This window comes from Leptonychotes weddellii, chromosome 14 (genome assembly GCF_054177405.1).
Source record: "Leptonychotes weddellii isolate Sample4059 chromosome 14, ASM5417740v2, whole genome shotgun sequence".
In the NCBI taxonomy this organism is placed as follows: domain Eukaryota; kingdom Metazoa; phylum Chordata; class Mammalia; order Carnivora; family Phocidae; genus Leptonychotes; species Leptonychotes weddellii.
The window spans coordinates 33,102,959-33,123,226 of record NC_138382.1 but is presented as its reverse complement, the minus strand read 5'-3'; the positions used below and the strand labels follow the sequence as shown (position 1 = coordinate 33,123,226).

Below are 20,268 nucleotides of genomic sequence, written 5' to 3'. Positions count from 1 at the left end.
AAATACATGAATAAAATGAAATAGCCAAAATCAGTCATTGGATTGGCCCCCAATCACCAGTCTTAAAAGCTTACCTTATTAAATGCCTACAAAGAAAATACAGTTGCAAAATTATAAGCATATAAAATGAATGTACTCTTCAAACTCATGCAAGGGGTCTACTTGTATGTGAAATTCCTATTTGGGGCAAGGGATTCTAAATGCTGACGAGCCTGAGAAATCCCACTGGCAGAATTAGGCTGCTCCATCACATGAGTCTGCCGCCAGTGTTGAGAAAATACTTTTGGGCATAGAATGTTGTAGGTAATTGGTGTGCTACCTAGTGACTGGTTTAACAGATAGACCAGTGTCCTTCTGAAGGATCTGCCCTTGGGTTTTCATTTGAGTCCCAGCACGACATGTCCTTAAGTAAAAGGTGTGTATTGTTATCATTTCATTCCAGTAGATGGTGACACAAGATTACATGCTGAAGGCTGCCCTTGCCTCTCTTTGCCAGATTCCTCGTCAGCAATGGCCTGCAGACCAAACACGGGCTGTTTGAGATCACACTGGAGACTGTGGACAGAGCCTTACCTGTGGTGACCAGGAACAGGGGGCTGAGACTGGCCGAAGGCGCCACAGGCCTGCTTTCCCCTGACCTCCTCCAGCTGACCGACCCTGACACCCCAGCGGAGAAGCTCACCTTTGTGTTGGCCCAGCTCCCACAGCACGGCCAGCTTTACCTGCGGGGGACAGAGCTGCTTCAACACAACTTCACTCAGCGGGATGTGGACAGCAGGGATGTGGCCTACAGGCACCTGGGAGGGGACTCCCGGGTTGACTGCTTTACCTTTGTGGCCACAGATGGGACGAACCAAGGCTTTGTTGTGGCTGGGAGAGTGGGCCAAGAGCCTGTGTCGTTCACCATCCAGGCAAGTATGACAAGCTCACGGGTCATTGGCACAGATGTAGAGAAAACAACTTTTCTCTATTCCTTCCTTCTTCCTTTTTTTTTTTTTTAAAGATTTTATTTATTTATTTGTCGGAGAGAGAGCACAAGCAGGAGGAGTGACAGGCAGAGGGAGAAGCAGGCTCCCCACTGAGCAGGAAGCCCGATGCGGGACTCGATCCCAGGACCCTGGGATCATGACCTGAGCCGGAGGCAGACACTTAACCCACTGAGCCACCCAGGCGTTCCGACCTTCCTTCTTTCATTAAAATATGTGCTGTGCGGTGGGTCTACTGCATGCCAGGCATATTAATATGGACAAAATAATGCAAGGCATCAGACATATTCATATGGACAAGACAGATGCGGTGCCTGCATGCAGGCTATGAGCAAGAGTCCGTGGTAAGACAGAAAGAAGCAGAAAACATGGGCTTTGGAGTCAGACTTGACTAGGTTGGAATTTATTGACTAGGTTTGCCATTTATTAGCTGTATGACCTTAAGAGAATCCTTTAACTCTTCTGATTCGACCTTTCCTCCTTTGAAAACCAGGCCTTATAGTATTGTGGTGAGAATAAAATCAGATTAGATATGGTGGGCACTAGTATATGGCCTGAAATATATTAGATATTCGATATCTTGTCCCTACTGTTGTAATATCTAAGTGTACTATTATGACGCTGCCTGTTGGTTCGCATCATCTACCGGCATATAACGGTTTTCCATTGAACACATGAAAACGTACAAAGCAGCATCAATATTACACGTGAAATGAGGGGAAAACAACTGTAGCAGCTACGAGTGTTGGAGCGTTAGCTGTGGGTCAGACCCACTTCATGTAAAGCTCATTTCTTTCTCAGGGAGTTTGATTATCCACATTTAATAGGTGTTCAGGAGTTCACAAGGTCAGTAATGTGATGAAAACCATATAAAGACCCCCAGTCTTTCTGATCCGCAGTTCTGTGCCCTTCCTCTGGCACTGCTCTGCCACAGTTGTGCTGACTAGTAGGATGATTTGGGGAGGGCATAATGTGTTTTTCTTTTTTTAGTCAAAACACATCAAGCATGCTCTGTTTCTTACACCCTTGAATCCACTCTCTTTCGATGTAGTTTATCCTGTTCTACCCACTTCTACCAACTGTAGAAGAGATAAATCTGCGGGCCACTGCAGGATACCTTCTGATTGTGTAAAATAATCATAATTTTCCCTTTCTCTTTAGTCTCTGTATTGGTCAGCGTTTTCCAGGGGAACAGCACAAATGGGATGTATATAGAAAAAGGAAAGGAAAAAGAGATTTGTTTTCAGGAATTGGCTCACCATTGTAGGGTCTAACATGTCCAAAATCTGCAAGGCAGGCCAGCAGGATGGAAATCCCAGCAGGAATTGATGTTGCAAGTCTCAGTCCCAAAGGCAGTCTGGAGGCAGAATTGCTTCCTATCTAAGGGACCTCAGTCTTTGCTCTTAAGGTCTTCAACTGATTGGCCAAGGCCCACCCACATTATGGCGGGTAATCTGCATTACTCAAAGCCAACCGACTGAAATGTTAATCACAACTAAAAAATACCTCACAGCAACATCCAGCCTGCTGTTTGACCAAACAAGAAGCATCATAGCCAGCAAAGTTGATGCATAAAATGAACAATCACAGTCTCTATCTAAGGTGGGATCTGAGTAGAAAGGTGGGGAGTCATGGTAACATAGAGTGGATGCTGGATGAGTCTTTGGCTCTAGGAAGGCCCAGAAAAATGTCATAAAATTATGATGCACTGGGAGAAGAGAGAAGGTACTGATATCATTGACACAGTATTAAAGAAGTACTTTGTATGTTGTAAAATTATTTTTAATTATATGTTTTAATTGTTATTTGTCTCATCTCACTCTTCAATCTATTAATATATTTTTTCCTGACTCCTCACTGCTCTCACTAGGTAGAGAAATGTCACTGTACTGTCCATCCAGTAATACTTTTCTCAGTCTATTTGGCTGCAAATTTATAGGAGTTATACATTCTAGTACGGGCGTAAGAGTTCCTTCCTACCCTGTAGAGTAAAGAAGGAAAAGAGAGTAGAATTTAGAAGTAGTATCAGCCTGGGTGAGCCTGGGTGGCTCAGTCGTTAAGCGTCTGCCTTCGGCTCAGGTCATGGTCCCAGGGTCCTGGGATCGAGCCCCGCATCGGGCTCCCTGCTCAGCGGGAAGCCTGCTTCTCCCTCTCCCACTCCCCCTGCTTGTGTTCCCTCTCTCGCTGTGTCTCTCTGCCAAATAAAGAAATAAAATCTTAAAAAAATAAATAAAGAAGTATCAGAACTTAAATCAGGCCTGTCCCAACACCAACACTCATCTTACAGAGCACGGTTATTGTGAGAGAGTGATCTCTTGGGTAGTTGCAGAATTTACTGATAGGAAAGTGTTGGATATATGTTGTAAAGACTCTTTTTCATCCAAAGTATGAGGTATGTTTTGCCATACAATACAGTTATGTGTAGATAAGGAAAGCCTCAAACTTTCTCCCATAATTCCCCCCAATTTTCTGGTCTTTCAGAGCAGAGAGGTCAGGCAGTTTAGGAATTAAGTGGCGGGTGCCCCTCAGTCTCTTGCCTTCAAGAGCTTCTTTGGTAAGACGATCTACTGTCCACCACTGAGTCACGAGTTTGTCCAAATAAATCTCCCAAGCGGGGGCGCACCACTCTTATGGTCCCATCCTGAGTGGAACCGAGGGCAAAGCCGCGGGACTTCACAAGGGTAAAACACAGCTGCGTTCTGCTGATACCAGCGTGCCCAGCCTGACATCCATGTTGTAGGAAATCACCGCTGTCTGACCGGGACACTGCAGTCTTGCTGCAGTGAGTCTTGTACTCTTCTCTAAATGGGGATGGGGCTGGTGGTGAGGGAGGAAGGACCAGTGTCACTGCTTTCTATGGTTTGCGCGTGTCTGGGATGATTTTCAGTGAACCCAAGTTCTCAAAGGATGTAGCCTTTTTTCTTTAAAAAAAAAAAAAATGCCTTGGACTCCAATATTTTCAAATGCTTCTGATCTACTAAGCCAGAAGACCTATTTTTGAAGAAGTTTAATGAGACTAGGGGCAGGTGTGACCAAAGACACAATAGGAGACCATGTAACCAGAGTTTTTATTTTTAAAAATATATTTTAAATATATTAAATATTTTAACATATATTAAATATATAATAAAATTTTAATATAAAAAATATATAAATTATATTTATATAAAGATTTAAATATAAACAAATTAAATATATATATAAAAATATATATATTTTAAAAAATATTTTTAAAACAAATGATCACAACAGCCATTTATTCCTTTTGTAGCACTTTTGATTTTAAGGAAAATACAACATAAAAAAAAACCCCACATCTGCACTCAGCTCGTTGTAACATTGAGGATTTCTTTCATGGCTCCGAGTATTTTTATTTTTCTCACCTGCCATTCACCATCCCTCTTACTGGCCTACTGGCCATCATGGTTGAAGGGGCTTCTCCCCCAAAAGGCCATGATAACTATTTGACTCCCTGCCTCCCACCCAGTTGCATAGCTCTGAGGTTGTCATGCACACTTTTTAGGAGAAGAGAATGACTGTAACTTTTGAAAATTGTTGTTGCTTTTTTTTATTTGTAAAATAATTGTTTATTGTAAAGAATTCATAAGCTACAGAAAGGGACAAGAAAGAAAAATCCTTCATAATCATACCACTCAAAGATAACTACTTTTGGGGCACCTGAGTGGCTCAGTCAGTTGAGCGTCTGCTTTCGGCTCAGGTCACGATCCCCGGGGTCCTGGAATGAGCCCCCAAGTCAGGCTCCCTGCTCAGTGGAGAGTCTGCTTCTCTCTCTCCCTCTGCCTCTCCCCCTGCTTGTACTCTCTCTGGCTCTCTCTCAAATAAATAAAATCGTAAAAAGCAAAAAACAAACAAAACAAAGATAACTACTTTTGGTGGCTTCCTTTCATTCTTTTATGCTGTGCAATTAAAAAAAAAAGGGAGGATATTATATGTACTATCAAGCATATTGCCTGTTTCTACTCTTCATGATGTTATAAAAATTTCCTAATGTCATTAGATCTTTCTTGAAAACATAATTTTTAAAGGTTGAATAGCGTTCAGTGTCAGGTAGAGATGGTTTATAAATCCGCTGTTGGACTTATAGTTTTATGGATTTTTTTGTTAATTGCTATTATAAATTATATTTAATGAACATATATATGTATATATGTGTATATATATATATGTATGTATACCCGCACACATTTTGTGTACATATCTAATTATTTCTGCAGGACATACTCAAAAAAGTGGAAGTTTTGATCAGCGTATATATACATTATATACATATATATATATGCCAAATTTAAAATTTTCACTAATTTGCACCCCTCCAGCAAAAGATAAAAATGCCTGCGCCTCTAAACAGTTACCAACATGATGTATGATTATTTTTGTAAGTAAAAAAAGAACCTTGCTAACCTGAGAGGGAAAAAAATATTTGGTTGTTAGAAAATTCCATATAGAAATACATAATGAAGCCTGATATTTCCCCCACCCCAAGACAACTGAACAGGTTTGTGTAAATGCTCCCAGAATTTTGTCTATGTCTGTATGAACATATAGATGAACAAAAATGGTACTATAGTCATCTCCTATTCTACAACTTACTGGGTTTTTTTGTTGTTGTTGTTGTTTTTTTTTTACCAGTTCACACTCAGTTGTAGAAATTATTTATTTTCAATTCCTCCTACCTCGGTATTTAAAATAGCTGAATAATAGTTTATTACATCATCCTATATATCATCCCATACAAGACTCTACAAGTCTTATCATGGCACTTACTCTTTACTTAGCTAGGGTGAACCGAGATTTACTACAGTATCATTCTGGGATAAATGAAGTTAAGAATTGAATGGTTAGGAGTAATAGGAATGGAGACCATGGTCCCATACTTGTTTTCCAGTATGAGTGGTGAACTGTGCTTCTCCATTCAAACCTGCTCCTTCCCTAACTTCCAACAGTCATTTGCAAGATGGACCGAGCTTCATACCATACCTGAGTGAGGCCTTTTGCCGTGCTTGAGCCTCTGTGCCTCTTGCACTCATGAGCAGTTGCCCATCCACTCAGTATTTTTGCAAATCGAGTCTACCTGTTTAGTTACCTGGTTCTCATCCTCAGTGAATTAAATACACAAATGCCTATAAATAATCACTTTTCAATTTTTTCTTAAGTATTTCTGGGTTTTTTTTTTTAAGAGAGAGAGAGTGTGTGTGAGTGGGAGGGGAGGGACAGAGAGAGGGAGAGAAAGAATCTTAAGCAGGCTCCATGCTCAGTGTGGAGCCGACTCAGGGCTCGATCTCACAACTCTGAGATCAAGAGTTGGATGCTTAACCAGCTGAGCCACCCAGGCGCCCCAGTGTTTCTGTTTTTTATCTAACATTTATGCCATTTGAGCAAAGACGTGCCCCCAAAACGTTCAATGCATTCGTGATGCATATCCTTATGTATATCTTTATAAGCTTATTTCTGTATATCACCAAATACTGGGAAAATGGAAGAATCCTCCTCTGGAGCTAATGTTAAGTTTGCAGTACAATTTTTGGGTCGATTTTAATGTATTCATTCAACAAGTATCCCTTGAGCTGCTCTTCCGGTTCAGGCGCTATGCCAGGTGCAGGGAATAAAGGGAGGGGTAGGGGTGGAGACATGATGTCTGCCATCAGGGAGATTATGTCCTAATAGGAGAGCCAGACAATGGACCATTAACAAAGCTGGGTCAAAGTTTACAATGGAAAGTTAGCCTTTGTTCCAGGCATTATGATATTTACCGAGGATACTGTGAACGAGCCAGCCTTTAGCAGAAATGAACAAATGAGGAGGGTAAGGAATCTGAAATTTGGGATAGATTATCATTGTTAACCATTAAGACCCTATGTTGCTTGGAGATGAGAAACCTTTGTATAAGATTGTACATAATTATTGACTATCCAGGTTGACCAGTTGGACAAAACAGCCCCCTACATCACACACTTGAATTCCCCTTCTCAAGTGGGGCTCCTGAAAAATGGCTGTTACGGGATTTACCTCACTTCCCACGTGTTGAAGGCATCAGACCCTGACACCGATGATGATCTGATCATCTTTAAGATTTTACGAGGCCCCCAACATGGACATCTGGAGAACACAACAGGTACTGCCTTCCTTAATCCTTGTAATTGCTCATCTTAAAATACCCCATAGCTGGCAAAGCTAGAGAGTAATTTAATTAAGTGTAGGCCCATTTGGTAAACATTCCCCAGGGCTTACTGATAGGTGCAGTTTATAAATCAGTATTGGTGCTAAAGAGGGTTTGAGGCTGAGCTTTCCAAAATTCATCTTGAATGGGAGAATCAAATACCGATACACAGCTGTTTATTGTTTACAATTCTTTTTAACATCCAGATTATAATATATTCAGAGGAACACACAGCGTCAGGACCCATTTCATACTTGTGACTAATTTTCTTTTTATCAGGAATTCTAAATGTTGTCAGTTCATTAACAAAAAAAAAAAATTGGGAGGGGTATAATGGTTTCTCTGGATTGTATATTATTTCTGCTTTATGAAGACAATGATCAAAATATGTCACTAAAAAGGATGGCACAGAATTAGAGATTTTATTACTGTATCTTCCTACTTTCCCTCTATTTTTATATTTTCTTTAAGGCACAATATTTCTGAGCCAAAGTAAATTTTAAAGCTAATTTAAGCTTATTGCATATGAGTTTTAAGATGCTTGCAATAATGTTAATTTCTTTAAAAATATATACTTCGGCTGTTTTTAAAGCTGTGCTTAAAATAAAATAGCCATATAATTTATCAGCTTTTACTTAATATTTTGTTTGACTCCCCTTGAAATTCATTCCTTTCTTTCTTGTAGGTGAATTTATCCATGAGAAATTTATCCAAAAGGACTTAAACAGTAAGACCATTCTTTACATCATTAACCCATCTTTGGAAGTGAATTCAGATATCATGGAATTTCAAATCATGGACCCCACAGGGAACTCTGCGACTCCTCAAATGTAAATGATTTTGCTTATTTAGTGGTCTTATACATAATGTCCAGAATGTATCTGATTATGAACGTGAAATATTCTTTTCAAACAAAATCCAAAGATCAATTGGTAGGCCATTTTAGAAGCTCACATCGAATTTATTTTGGAGAAAGAGTTTTCTTTCTAATGTATGATAATGGGAAAGCCAGTAGCCTTATAGGGTATGGGAATATTAAAAAGTTAAGGTATAGAGTGCTGGATCACTCATATTACTCATGTAAATGCATATACTTTTGCACACAGAGCGGTTTCTGTCTTGATAATTCACTCACATCCAGGACTGAGCTTGCAGGCTCATGGACAAATCGTGCAGCAAGAGGTCACTCTAGGACTGTGTTAGTAACCAGTCTTTGAAAATACCTACAGCAGGAAGAATGGGGTAGTCAGGAAGGGTCCGCAAAACATCTCTTACCTCCAAAGAAACAAACAAACAAAAAAACCTCCCAAATGATTACTTGTGACTGCTTCTATAAATTAATAAACAGATCACAGGTAAGATGAAGACAGTGTAAAAGGGAAAATAGACTTGGAAAAATACTAAGGGACACTTCGAAATTGTATGAAATGTACAACAAGGGTAACATCCTCACAATGAACAAGATGAACCATCCTAATATTTCTGACTGGGCCCCTGTTCTAAATTTCTCTTGAATGTAGAGCTTTAATAACTTACCAGTTATCAGATAATCACAGAAATGTTAATCAGAGTCCGATTCTCCTTATGCTGTGTTTTTCTTTTAAAATTTGACACCCTTCCCAGTCCTCTCATAGAAAAGTTGCTCATTTATCCAAATTTCAGTGTTTGCTGTAACCTCGTAAAACCACACACCGTAAGCGGTACAGCCCCTTTCTGGACCTTTTATGACAGAATATGGACAAAGGAAGAAAACAAAATCACCTCTGTTCTCGCCATTCTTAGTTTTTCTGACCCTGAATTGTAGTTCCAACAATTGCCAGCAGAGGTCTCTATAGTCATTGTTAGAAAAATGTATCCTCAGCAAAATTCATTCCCGGAGTCCCGCCTCCATCTGCCCTGATAAAGGGTAGTACCTGGCTCAGATTCATAGCATTCACAGATTTTTATTGAGTGGCTATCATATGCCAGGTTCACAGTACTAGATGCTGAGGAAATAGGCATGAATAAGGAAGACCTGGGCTTTGCCATTAAAATATAATCATGAGAGACGATGGACTCTGAAAAACAAACTGAGGGTTCTAGAGGGGAGGGGGGTGAGAGGATGGGTTAGCCTGGTGATGGGTATTGAGGAGGGCACGTTCTGCATGGAGCACTGGGTGTTATGCACAAACAATGAATCATGGAACACTACATCTAAAACTAATGCTGTAATGTATGGGGATTAACATAAGAATAAAAAAAAAGAAAAAAAAATATAATCATGAGTTTATAAAATTAAAATGGAGGACCGCCACCCATTAACTGATCTTGTCCAAGAGAAATGATTCCTTGGCATTACTTTATAGAAAATTTCTTTATAGAAAATATATTACCAAATTGCAATTTCAGACGAGTGTCTTCCAGTTCTCAAGAAAATGAAAAAAAGTCCTGCTCCAAAATCATTAATAAATTGATTACATTTGCTTTTTAATAATTCAACTAAAGAATAGGACTATGGACCGGACTTGTTGGTGACCTAATGCTCACTGCTGCGCCTCCACATGTGAACGTAGCTTGGCTGCCAGAACTTTTTTTCTCCCGCAGTGATGCTAGATTGATGCTGCTTCAACTGCACACCCTTTTCATTCCTCATTGTTACAAAGGACATTGCTTTTGAAGACGATTTATGTTGTTAAGTAATTCTCAAATTCATAGGAGGGTCACAGAAGAATTTATAACCTTAATTGAGGCTATTTTAAATAGACTCCTGCTTCTGTGATATCAATTTTCATGTACCTTGCTAAAGGGATTTCTAAATCAGCTTGAAATGATTGGAACCAACGGAACAAGATGATGCAAAATATGCCTGCCAGGGGTTAACCCAGAAGTCATTTGGATTTGATTCTGACATATAGTGTTTTCTTTAGAGTAGGAAGGGGAGATAGAAATTACTCACCACTTCCCTTCATAATTTGTGAGTGGTATAATTGTCCCTAACCTCATTTATAAATAGATGGTTTTTGGAGCAAGAAGCCCATTATTCCAGTAAGAAACAATGTTGTGAATAGTCATCTTTCCAAAACAGCCCACAAGAGCCTAGTTACATGCACAATATATATAACAGGTATTTGCAGTACAATTGTTTTCTAGTCTGTTTCTTTCTTTCTTTTTTTTTTTTTTAAGATATTGTTTATTTATTTGAGAGCGAGCGAGCGAGAGAGCAAGCGAGAGCACAAGCAGGGGGAGGGACAGAGGGAGAGGGAGAAGCGGACTCTCCGCTGAGCAGGAGTCTGATGCACGGCTCGATCCCAGGATCCCGGAATCATGACCTGAGCTGAAGGAAGACGACTAAGCAAATGAGACACCCAGGCGCCCTCTACTCTGCTTCATTGCTCTTCTTTAATCATCACAACCACCAATCAGTTAGATACCATCATAATCCAGAGTTTATACACGAGAAAACTGAAACACGGAGATAGGAAGTGACTCATCTAGGCTCATGCAACTAATTAGTGAAGGAGCTGGGATTCAGGCCCGGGATGGGTGACTCTCGAGTCCACGGTTTTCCTTATTGCACTAAAGAACTGCTTGTCCTCTCTTAACAAGTCAGCTAAGCTGGCCTCCTGGGAAAGGAGCGGCAAACTTTATCTCCCTTCTTTCTCTCCAGTCATTGGCCACCTAGGCAGCAAAAAAGGAGGAATCCATACTCTTCAAGGAGTTTATGTTTTAGGTTTTTTTTAAAAAAAAGTAAGTTACAGTTATTAGTATGAATGTGTGCTCCATGTCCAACACACTGGGAATTATGGCATAGATAACAAACAAAAAGCCACTGGACTTAGAGTCAAAGAACAGGGCTCGAGCTTCAGGTCTGCCATTGACCTAGGTGATTGTGCAAGCCTTAGTTATCTCTTCTGTCAGATGAGGGCGATACCACAATTTGTTAAGAGAAACAAATGAGATAACACATGTGAGAGCATCTTGTACATTTAAAGTCTTTGACAAATGTAACTTGTGGTGGTGATTGCTGTTGATCACTCATACGAGTACAAGACTGACTATTTGAAGAAGTGTCCTGGAGACATCTGGTGGCCCATCTCTAATTAGAAATCGATTCTGAGATGATTCACAAAGTAAACAGTCAATATGCTTCTTCATCAATAAGCTAAGTCTTGTGTAATTTTATGTTCTTGTTTGGCTTGGACAGGATGAATAGATTAATATTCCATTTATTTGGAGGGGTGAAAACCTTCTGTAATAAAGCTAAAGGGAACATTGGGTACAATCTGGAGCAGAAAGGAGGCTCTTTTAAAAACCAAGAGGGACCCATGTTCAGAATCTTGATTGCTAGTAAATTTTTGCTATTGCAACATTTCTATAGAATATTAAATCTGAAGGGCCAATAGATATTCCACAAGAAAAGGTGTTAGGAAATCGTGATTTAATCAAGTTGTTGCTAGCTAGCTAGCTTGCATGCTCTTTAACTACATCACATCCCAGAATCATGGAGATGCTCCTATGGGAATTTCTGCAACAGGGATATAGTATGTAGCATATCTCAACTTGATTTGACTATAGAACCACCACTACCCCACCCCAGACTAGCTCATGGAACAAATTGTTCATGGAATACATTTGGGAGACATTTTATCGTAAATAGAAATTATTTTATAACACGGAGATTCATGGAAATTTGCATAAAGATTTAGATTTGGCCAAGTGCCTAAATTCAGGCACTGTGCTAGGTGCTTTCACATGTGTTGCCTAATTGAATCTGCAAAATACAATCCTCTGAGGGTGATAAGGAAAGCAGGCTCAAAGCAATTAAGTAATTGGCCAGAAGTCACGAAAGGAGTAAATGGCAGAGCCGGAAGTGAACCCTGACCTCGAGACCTCAGAGTGAGCGCTCATCTTATTGGCTTGTGCCTTGGCGTGACTCACTCACACGCCGGATCGGTTCTCTAGCCCCGCTCCCATCTCAAGATGGTCCGCAGAGCTCCCAAACTCAGCTACATAGAACTCACACTGTTCGAAAAATGCCTTCGCAGACCACAGAATGCAGCCAGCTTCTGACCAAGGCAGTTTCTTCACGCATCTCCTGCATTGATCTCTTTCATGTTCTCACTGGGGACAAAAAGTGAACTTCAAAAGAAAAGTTGACCCGTGCTGAAATTCTTCATCGCTCTGGGTCGCTTCTCCAGCTGCTGCACGATTCCAAGGACTGATTCTTCTCCTCCCTCTGGCTCACCTTATTCACTCCTGGCTTTGAAAGAGAAGGGACAAATAGAGATCAGACAGCAAAGGAATTTCTAACAGGCACACCCCGTGATGCTTTAGCAACTTTTATGAAACACCTTTCAGGGGAAGAGGTTGAAACTCTTGGTGAGGTAAAGATTTCACGTTACCTGCAAGCCGGAAGTTGGAGTGTTTGTCTCCGGATAGATTGAAGAAAGCGCAGAAGAAGGAAAGGGAAATGGTGCTTATTAAGCACTCTATACATATAAACGAATTTTAATTTTCATCATTTGACATGAGTATAATTCTCATTTTAAAGCTAATGAAAACTGAGACCTCGGGAGACTGGGTAACTGACCAGAATCACACACTAATAAGTGGTTGCAAGATGTGTCTGACTGTAAAGCACTTGTTTTGGGTGCTTAGTGTGCTGCCTTCTGGCTAAACACTGTTTTCTCATTACCACAAGAGAAAGACAAAATGGAAAACACAGGTGTTCCTAGCATGAGATTATGGAGATTAATAACATCCTTTCTGAATTGATAAGTTGTAGAATACTCGGAACAATATTTTTTAGCCTTTCAATTTTCTTAAGTCATATGCTACTTGATAATACATGAAGATCTAGTTGGAAGAATAATTTAATCACAATTTTAGCTTTTATAAAACCTTTCACTGAGAAACTCAAAATACTTAATGAGTATTCATTAAGGCTCATTTAAGCCCTTTGAAGTACAGACTCATCATTATTTACACTTTGGGAAGTGAGGAAACTGAGGCATAGAACAACTAAGTGCCTTTTTCACACACTCTTGTTAACCTAGATTAATGTCCCAAATCCCAAACTGGGGTTTTAATCCCAAGTCTTTCAGTTAATTGTTTCTTCATATAAATGACTCAAGTAGCCACAAAATGAAGTATCAGGAAAAAAAAAAAAAATATATATATATATATATATATAAACATTTACAGCAACACTATTGACAGTTTGGGCCAGGTAATTCTTTGTCACGGGCTGGGGGTGAGCTGGGGCAGGCAGGGTGTCCTGTGCATTGCATGCTGTTTACAGCATCCCTCGTCTCTACCCATGAAACGCCACTATCGCCCTCCTCCCAGCTGTGACAATCAAAGCTGTCCCTAGACATTGCCAAATGCTGAGAATCATGCACATACTCAGAAAATACCATAGGTGTGTGTTAAGCAATCATGCTTTATGGTCCAGTGCTCTTTTGTCAACACCATCCTTTCTCGATACTCTAATATAAAGTACAATCATAGCTAAAGAATCCAGAGTAAGGACTAGAAAGAACACGTGAGGATCATCTATCCTAGCATTTTTTCAAATTTTGTGAAATATGATGTTAATAGGGCCAGGGAGACGAAAGGTTTCGGTGATCAACTTAGCTTGGGAAACAGTGATTAAACAAGGTCCCTTCATTCATTGAACAAATATCTATTGAGCACCTACTGTTTTCCAGCCAATCTCCAGGGGACTTGGGAATACATCAGTGAACCAAAGGCCCCTGTTTACTTGGGAGCATACTTCATATCTAAATAAATTAAATAGCCTGTTCTACATGATACTACTTTGGAAAATGAAAAAGTTGGTCAGGATAAGGGGGATCACAGATGCTGGGCTTTAGGGATGGATTACAATTTTATTTTTTACTTTTTATTTTTTTTTAAAGATCTCATTTCTTTTTTAGAGAGAGAGAGAGAGAGAAAGAGAGGGAGAGAGATCACAAGCGGGGAGGAGGGGGAGAGGGAGAAGCAGGCTCCCTGCTCGATGTGAGGCTTGATGTGGGGCTTGATGTGGGGCTCGATCCCAGGACCCTGGGATCATGACCTGAGCCAAAGGCAGATGCTTAACTGACTGAGCCACCCAGGCATCCCTGGATTGCAATTTTAAATTGGTTATTTAAATGGCTTTTCTTAATATTCATAGCAAAAGTTAGAGGAATGTCAACAAAAATGTTATCTAAGAATCAGCTGATTATGTGAAATCTACAATAAAAGTGTAGTATATCTAATATTTCTACTTATAAATTATGTCCTATACATCCTTAAATCAGTATTAAACACACACACACACACATATCTTCCCTCTGGAGAGTCCATTGTTAAAATATTTATAATCATATCACTGCTTATATGAATATATAAAATATAACAAGGCAATATGTAAATTTAAAATATGTGCTGAAGTTAAACAAAAGAAGAGACATTAAACGGAGACAGGAAACAAAACAAAGCAAGACAGTTTTCTTGTGCTGCACTTTGAGATCATTTTGTGCATGGCAGAGGGACCAGAAGCCTCGTGACTTCTAATCCGATTTAATCTCCACTGATCAATCCTATGTCTTCCATTCACAGTAGCGATTGTTGGGAATTCAAATTTAGTTTCCCCCTTAAATCAAATTTCCTGTTGTGATAAGTACCCCACAATCACTGAGGGAAATGTTTCTCAACTGAGGATGACTTACGCCTCAGGGACATTTGAAAATTTCGGGAAGCAGTTTTGACTGGAGGGGCTGATGTGACTGCATCTAGTGGGCAGAGGCCAGGGATGATGCTAAGCATCTTACAATGCACAGGACAGCTCAGCCACAAAGAACTATCTGGTCCCAAAGCCAATAGTGTCCAGGTTAGAAACCATGACCTGGGGCTTTAAGGAATTCTCACTTCTTGCTAAATGACTTGAAATGATCGCCATGTGTGTTTCACATAAAGTGTGTTCGTAAACTTCATTTCTGACCTTAGATTGAGATTTGCCCAATGGCAATAGGACAAGGGAGGGATGGTTAAAATGTGAAGATTCAACCCAAGCCTTGTCTGCATGACCCCTACACATCCAGAGCTTTCCAAATTTCTCTCATGGGCTCCTGCATCTGGTTGTCTACATGATGCCCAGCATGCAGTTGTGTGACCTCTTGCAGGTGGAATTTCTCTTTTCCCTCAGGTGTTTGCGTAGAATTTAAGCAACAAGCCTCAGCAATAGAAAGATCTCAAATTCAGTACTGTAAAAACCAAACACATTCAAAACATGTGTGATACCTACCCTATGGAAGTGCATGTGCTTCGTGATTTAGATGTTTTTCTAGAAAGTATATAGCATGGCTTAATTTCGTGGTTTTTCAATAGATCTTTATTATTTGTAGTGAGGAGTTTTAAGAAAAGAAACTACAACATTGTGTAATGACAACCTTACCCTGTAAGCAGTATGCAGCATTCTAATCATGCATCAGGGAAATGCACGCACTTTCCCAAACACCAAAGCCCTTTATGCTTTGAAGCTGAACAGCACTCTGTGTGGTCCCTTTATGGATCTAGATCAGCAATCAAATTGCATTTAGCTTTAGGCCTTGAGGTCACCTGGATCTGCAGAGTGACGTTGATGAATTTTTGCTTGTCATAGTTCCCATTAGCAGCGGATGGATGGATGGGTTCTCAGAAGATTGGACATTGAAACTAATTTAAACCTTATTGAGACTTAGGTGAAATCCACCCATCTTTATTTCACTCATTCCCACTGCTCTTCTGCCTTCCTGTTTCATCTTTCTGTCCTTTGCCCCAATCCATCTTGTTGATTTTTTTCCCCCTTCTCACTTAGTGGGGTCCTTTAGGAATTCTTTGCCACATGTTATTTTTATTGGTATTTATAATAGCCTCGGTTGTGTGTTATCTTGTGATTCTTTAAGCATAGCCATTTATTTCTTTATTTCTTGACTGCTCCATGCCAGATTTGAATTCAGTCACATCGAAGACCCATGAGGATCCCAGTATTTCTTATACAAGGATTCTGTTTTCAAGTCAAAATTTTATGAAGCCCAGCATGCCAGTAACAATTTCATATGTATTGATTGAATAAACATGTATGTTTATATAGATTCATGAACCTCTGCCATGATTCCATGCTCCCACACTACCTTGCTGCTCTAGCCCATGGTCCTTGGGGTAACAGACAGTGCTATTGAGTTTACCTTGCTGGTGAACTTAGAGTATGTGACTGTGACGTGATTGGTGCAAAGACACGAAGTGGATATTAGGGGATAAACTTACTCTAATATGAATATGCTCTTATATGCTGGGGACCCCCAGCAAAGCCTGGAAAACCCCGTGAAACCCATACTCTACATGGCGGCACCCAGAATTTCTAGTTGTGTGAGAAAAAAATTGTAAAAAAATATGCATTAAGAAATCTAGAAGAGGGGCACCTGGTGGCTCAGTTGTTAAGCAGCTGCCTTTGGCTCAGGTCCTGATCTCAGGGTCCTGGGATCGAGCCCCGCCCGCATCGGGCTCCCTGCTCTGTGGGAAGCCTGCCTATCCCTCTCCCACTCCCCCTGCTTGTGTTCCCTCTCTTGCTGTGTCTCTGTCAAATAACTAAATAAAATCTTTAAAAAAAAATCTAGAAGAAAGAGCCTACATCCAATTGAAAGATTGGGGATATAGTAAGGCAACCACTGAGGGGTTTGCAGATGTAGAATGGAAGGAAAATGAGAGAAACAAAATGACGGAAGTGTGTTAAATGATCATTGTGAAGATTGCCTGTGTCCTCTCCACCTGTGACTCTGATTTTCTCCAGTTTTCTGAAAAAGAAAAGGAAAGTTTCTATATTATGAGGAGTAAAGTAGACAGTTTCCACCCAATGTTGGGCTCACTAAATCTACTGTGTCAAAAAGACCACCCCCTATTTATCAGGTTTTTTCAGTTGTATTGCTGCATCCAAACTACATGTCAGTCAGCCCTTTTATATGAACAGAAGAAGGAACAGATAATGGTTATAAAACCCATGCATATTGTAATTCCAAGGCACATCCTGAAAGATAACTAGTTATTAAATTGAACCCAAGTTCAGAGAAGGTCTAAGTCTGGAACAGTTCTTCATATACCCGTGAAGGCCAAAAAGTAAGAGAGAAGATTTCCTATCAATGTCCTTTCCATAAATAAATGTCTCCTTGAACTTCACTGCTCCTGATTCCTTTGCCCCTTCAGAGGACTCATGTTTGAGTCCCTCTGACAGCCTTTTAACCTTAGTTTCTGCATTTGTAAAATAGAACTCTAATACTTACTCTTTCTAACTCATGGCATTGTTGTAAGCATCAGATGAGATTGTTAGTAAAAGTTCTTTTTGAGCTAAAATGTATCAAATAAGCATAAGGAATTTTTAGCACTGGTGTAGGTTGATGAACCACGTCTGTCACCAGGATATGAACCAGCGATTCAATCTCCTACCAAGCAGAGGATCCCTAAAGGCATTTACTGTGCATTTTTAAAAAATGATTTTCCTTTTTCTTTTCCTTTCATGCACAGTTTGGAATTGAAGTGGTCTCATATTGAATGGTCACAGACTGAATATGAGGTCTGCGAGAATGTGGGCATGTTGCCCTTGGAAATTACCAGAAGGGGATATTCCATGGACTCAGCCTTCGTGAGTGTAAAGGTAACAGCTCTAAAATATAAACTGTCAGGCTAAAACTTGGGTTCCTGGTTGGTGCCTTTGATTATTTTCTTAAAAAGGAAACCAAAGTAACCAAGGAAATTGCAAATTGCAGGATTAGCACATTATTTTAGAGATTCTACACCTAACATTTTCTTATCCTTCCACCCTTTATCTAGCTTCACTCGCTCCTAGATATGGTATTTCAAACCCATTTTTAGTTTTTAAATCTAGTCATTAAGTCCTGAAGTTTGACTTTACAGGGAGATACATCCAACCTAGTAAATCGAGCCAAACTCTGCTTTGGAAGAGAAAAATTGTATGCAAGACCTTCTGTGAGGTCCCAGAACAAATTTCAGCCCCCAGAAGGATTTCTCTTAGTGTGCCACCAGGATCACTTCCTATGGTCTTAGTGGATGAGGAAAATCAAGGACAAACTTATCTTAAGAGTCACCCAAGTTAAAATTAGGAGCACACCTATCAATCCAGGCCTCCAAAATATAAAGAATATTCAGGAATCACTTTTAGATTAGTCAGCTTGTTATTCCTTTCCTTCAGCATAGACCATGGAGCACAACTTATGGCTTCTAGAATTGAAGGGTCTTTTTAGGAGTCATTATCACAGTAACACTTCAAGAGAATGACAGCTTGAAAAGTTTTCACCAACCAACAATGGTGAATGAGCCTTGGAGACTCCGCTCCTCAATCCCATGAAAGAGGCAGTGATATTAGCTTCTGGAAAAAATGGCCATCTCAGTTTATTCTCCATTATAATAATACATTCAAATCACCCTCAGAACCTTGTGCACCTAAATTCTGCCATATCTGCATTTGGTATTTATCTTTCCAGGGGGCATAGACTCTTTTTCCCAGATCTGTGGGTGCTTTATTGCTAGTGAAACATTAGACAACTTGGTATGCCCTATAATTTCCCAGCAGATTGTTCATGCAAAGAGAAGTCTGCCTGAATGGTTTTTAAATAACGCTTTGGTTGTTTCTAGAAAGCACCATATGCCCCAGTCTAGAGTTTGGGGCCACATACCATTCACCTGGCCAGGTAGAAAGAACATATGTGGCCTGACATGGAACCTTTTGTCTACTTCGGCTTAATGCATACCGCGAACCTGCCCACTGAGTGTGCAGGCCTTCATCCAATATGGCCCTGAGGCTTCAGGGACAGCTCCACCCAGAGCACAGGTGCCACTCCATACCAGAGCATATTGGCTGCTTGACCAGAAGCAGAGGAAGAGAAAGCACGTTTCCCTGTGTTATTTGCCTTGGTTTGAATCGTGCACCTTCACGGAGCTGATTGCTCCCACCAGCCTGCTGCAGACCGTTCCTTTTCCCACATAGGATTCTGTCAACTCAGTGGTGGTAAAATACCAAGTAATTGCATGTGCAAGAGTCATGCAGGGAAATGTAACTTCCTGCATATGGTGGCTACAGGTGTACAATGGGCCACCTTTTCACAATGTGAGGCTGTTCAGGAGGAGCCTTGGCATTGTGCGCAAAGTGCAAATGGAAGCTTAGGAGGAAGTACCCTCTTCAGACGATGTTTCCACTGCAGACCCATTCGCAGGTCTTAGGGCCCTTGGTGACGAACGGAGGGAATGTCTAAAGCCATAAAAATAGGAACTTTGAAGTTTTCCATGGTGCGCTTCATTTCTTTGTATGAAAGTGAAGAAATAGAGGAACCCACGTTCTTGATCATCTTAAATGTCTAAAAAAGGGCGAAGTAACAGCTACCTCTCATGCTTACACCGCATTCTCATCTGATGACTTCTTTTTCACACTAGCCAAGGACACTATTCTTTTTTTTTTTTTAAAGATTTTATTTATTCATTTGACAGAGAGAGACACAGCAGGAGAGGGAACACACACAGGGGGAGTGGGAGAGGGAGAAGCAGGCTCCCGCTGAGCAGGGAGCCCGATGGAGGGCTCGATCCCAGGACCCTGGGACCATGACCTGAGCTGAAGGCAGATGCCCAATGACTGAGCCCAGGCGCCCCCAAGGACACTATTCTTTTTTTTTTTTTTTTAAGATTTTATTTATTTTTTAACAGAAAGAGAGACAGCGAGAGAGGGAACACAAGCAGGAAGAGTGGGAGAGGGAGAAGCAGGCTTCCCGCCGAGCAGGGAGCCCGATGTGGGACTCGATCCCAGGACCCCGGGATCATGACCTGAGCCGAAGGCAGATGCTTAATGACTGAGCCACCCAGGCGCCCCAAGGACACTATTCTTTTTTTTTTTTTTTTTTTTTTAATTTTTTTTATTCTTATGTTAATCCCCATACATTACATCATTAGTTCTAGATGAAGTGTTCCATGATTCATTGTTCGTGCACAACACCCAGTGCTCCATGCAGAACGTGCCCTCCTCAATACCCACCACCAGGCCAACCCATCCTCCCACCCCCCTCCCCTCTAGAACCCTCAGTTTGTTTTTCAGAGTCCATC

General features: G+C 40.6%; 1 protein-coding gene across 1 annotated transcript in view; it reads left to right on the top strand.

Moving 5' to 3' along the window:
* The first annotated feature begins 430 nt into the window (after positions 1-430).
* LOC102730486 (FRAS1-related extracellular matrix protein 1) overlaps positions 431-20,268 on the top strand; it is a 43,825-nt gene continuing 23,987 nt past the window's right edge. The window contains 5 exon segments of the mRNA XM_081803005.1: positions 431-478; positions 480-911; positions 6,921-7,119; positions 7,850-7,994; positions 17,686-17,855. Of these exon segments, the coding sequence (XP_081659131.1) occupies positions 446-478; positions 480-911; positions 6,921-7,119; positions 7,850-7,994; positions 17,686-17,855 (979 nt within the window). The 5' untranslated portion in view covers positions 431-445.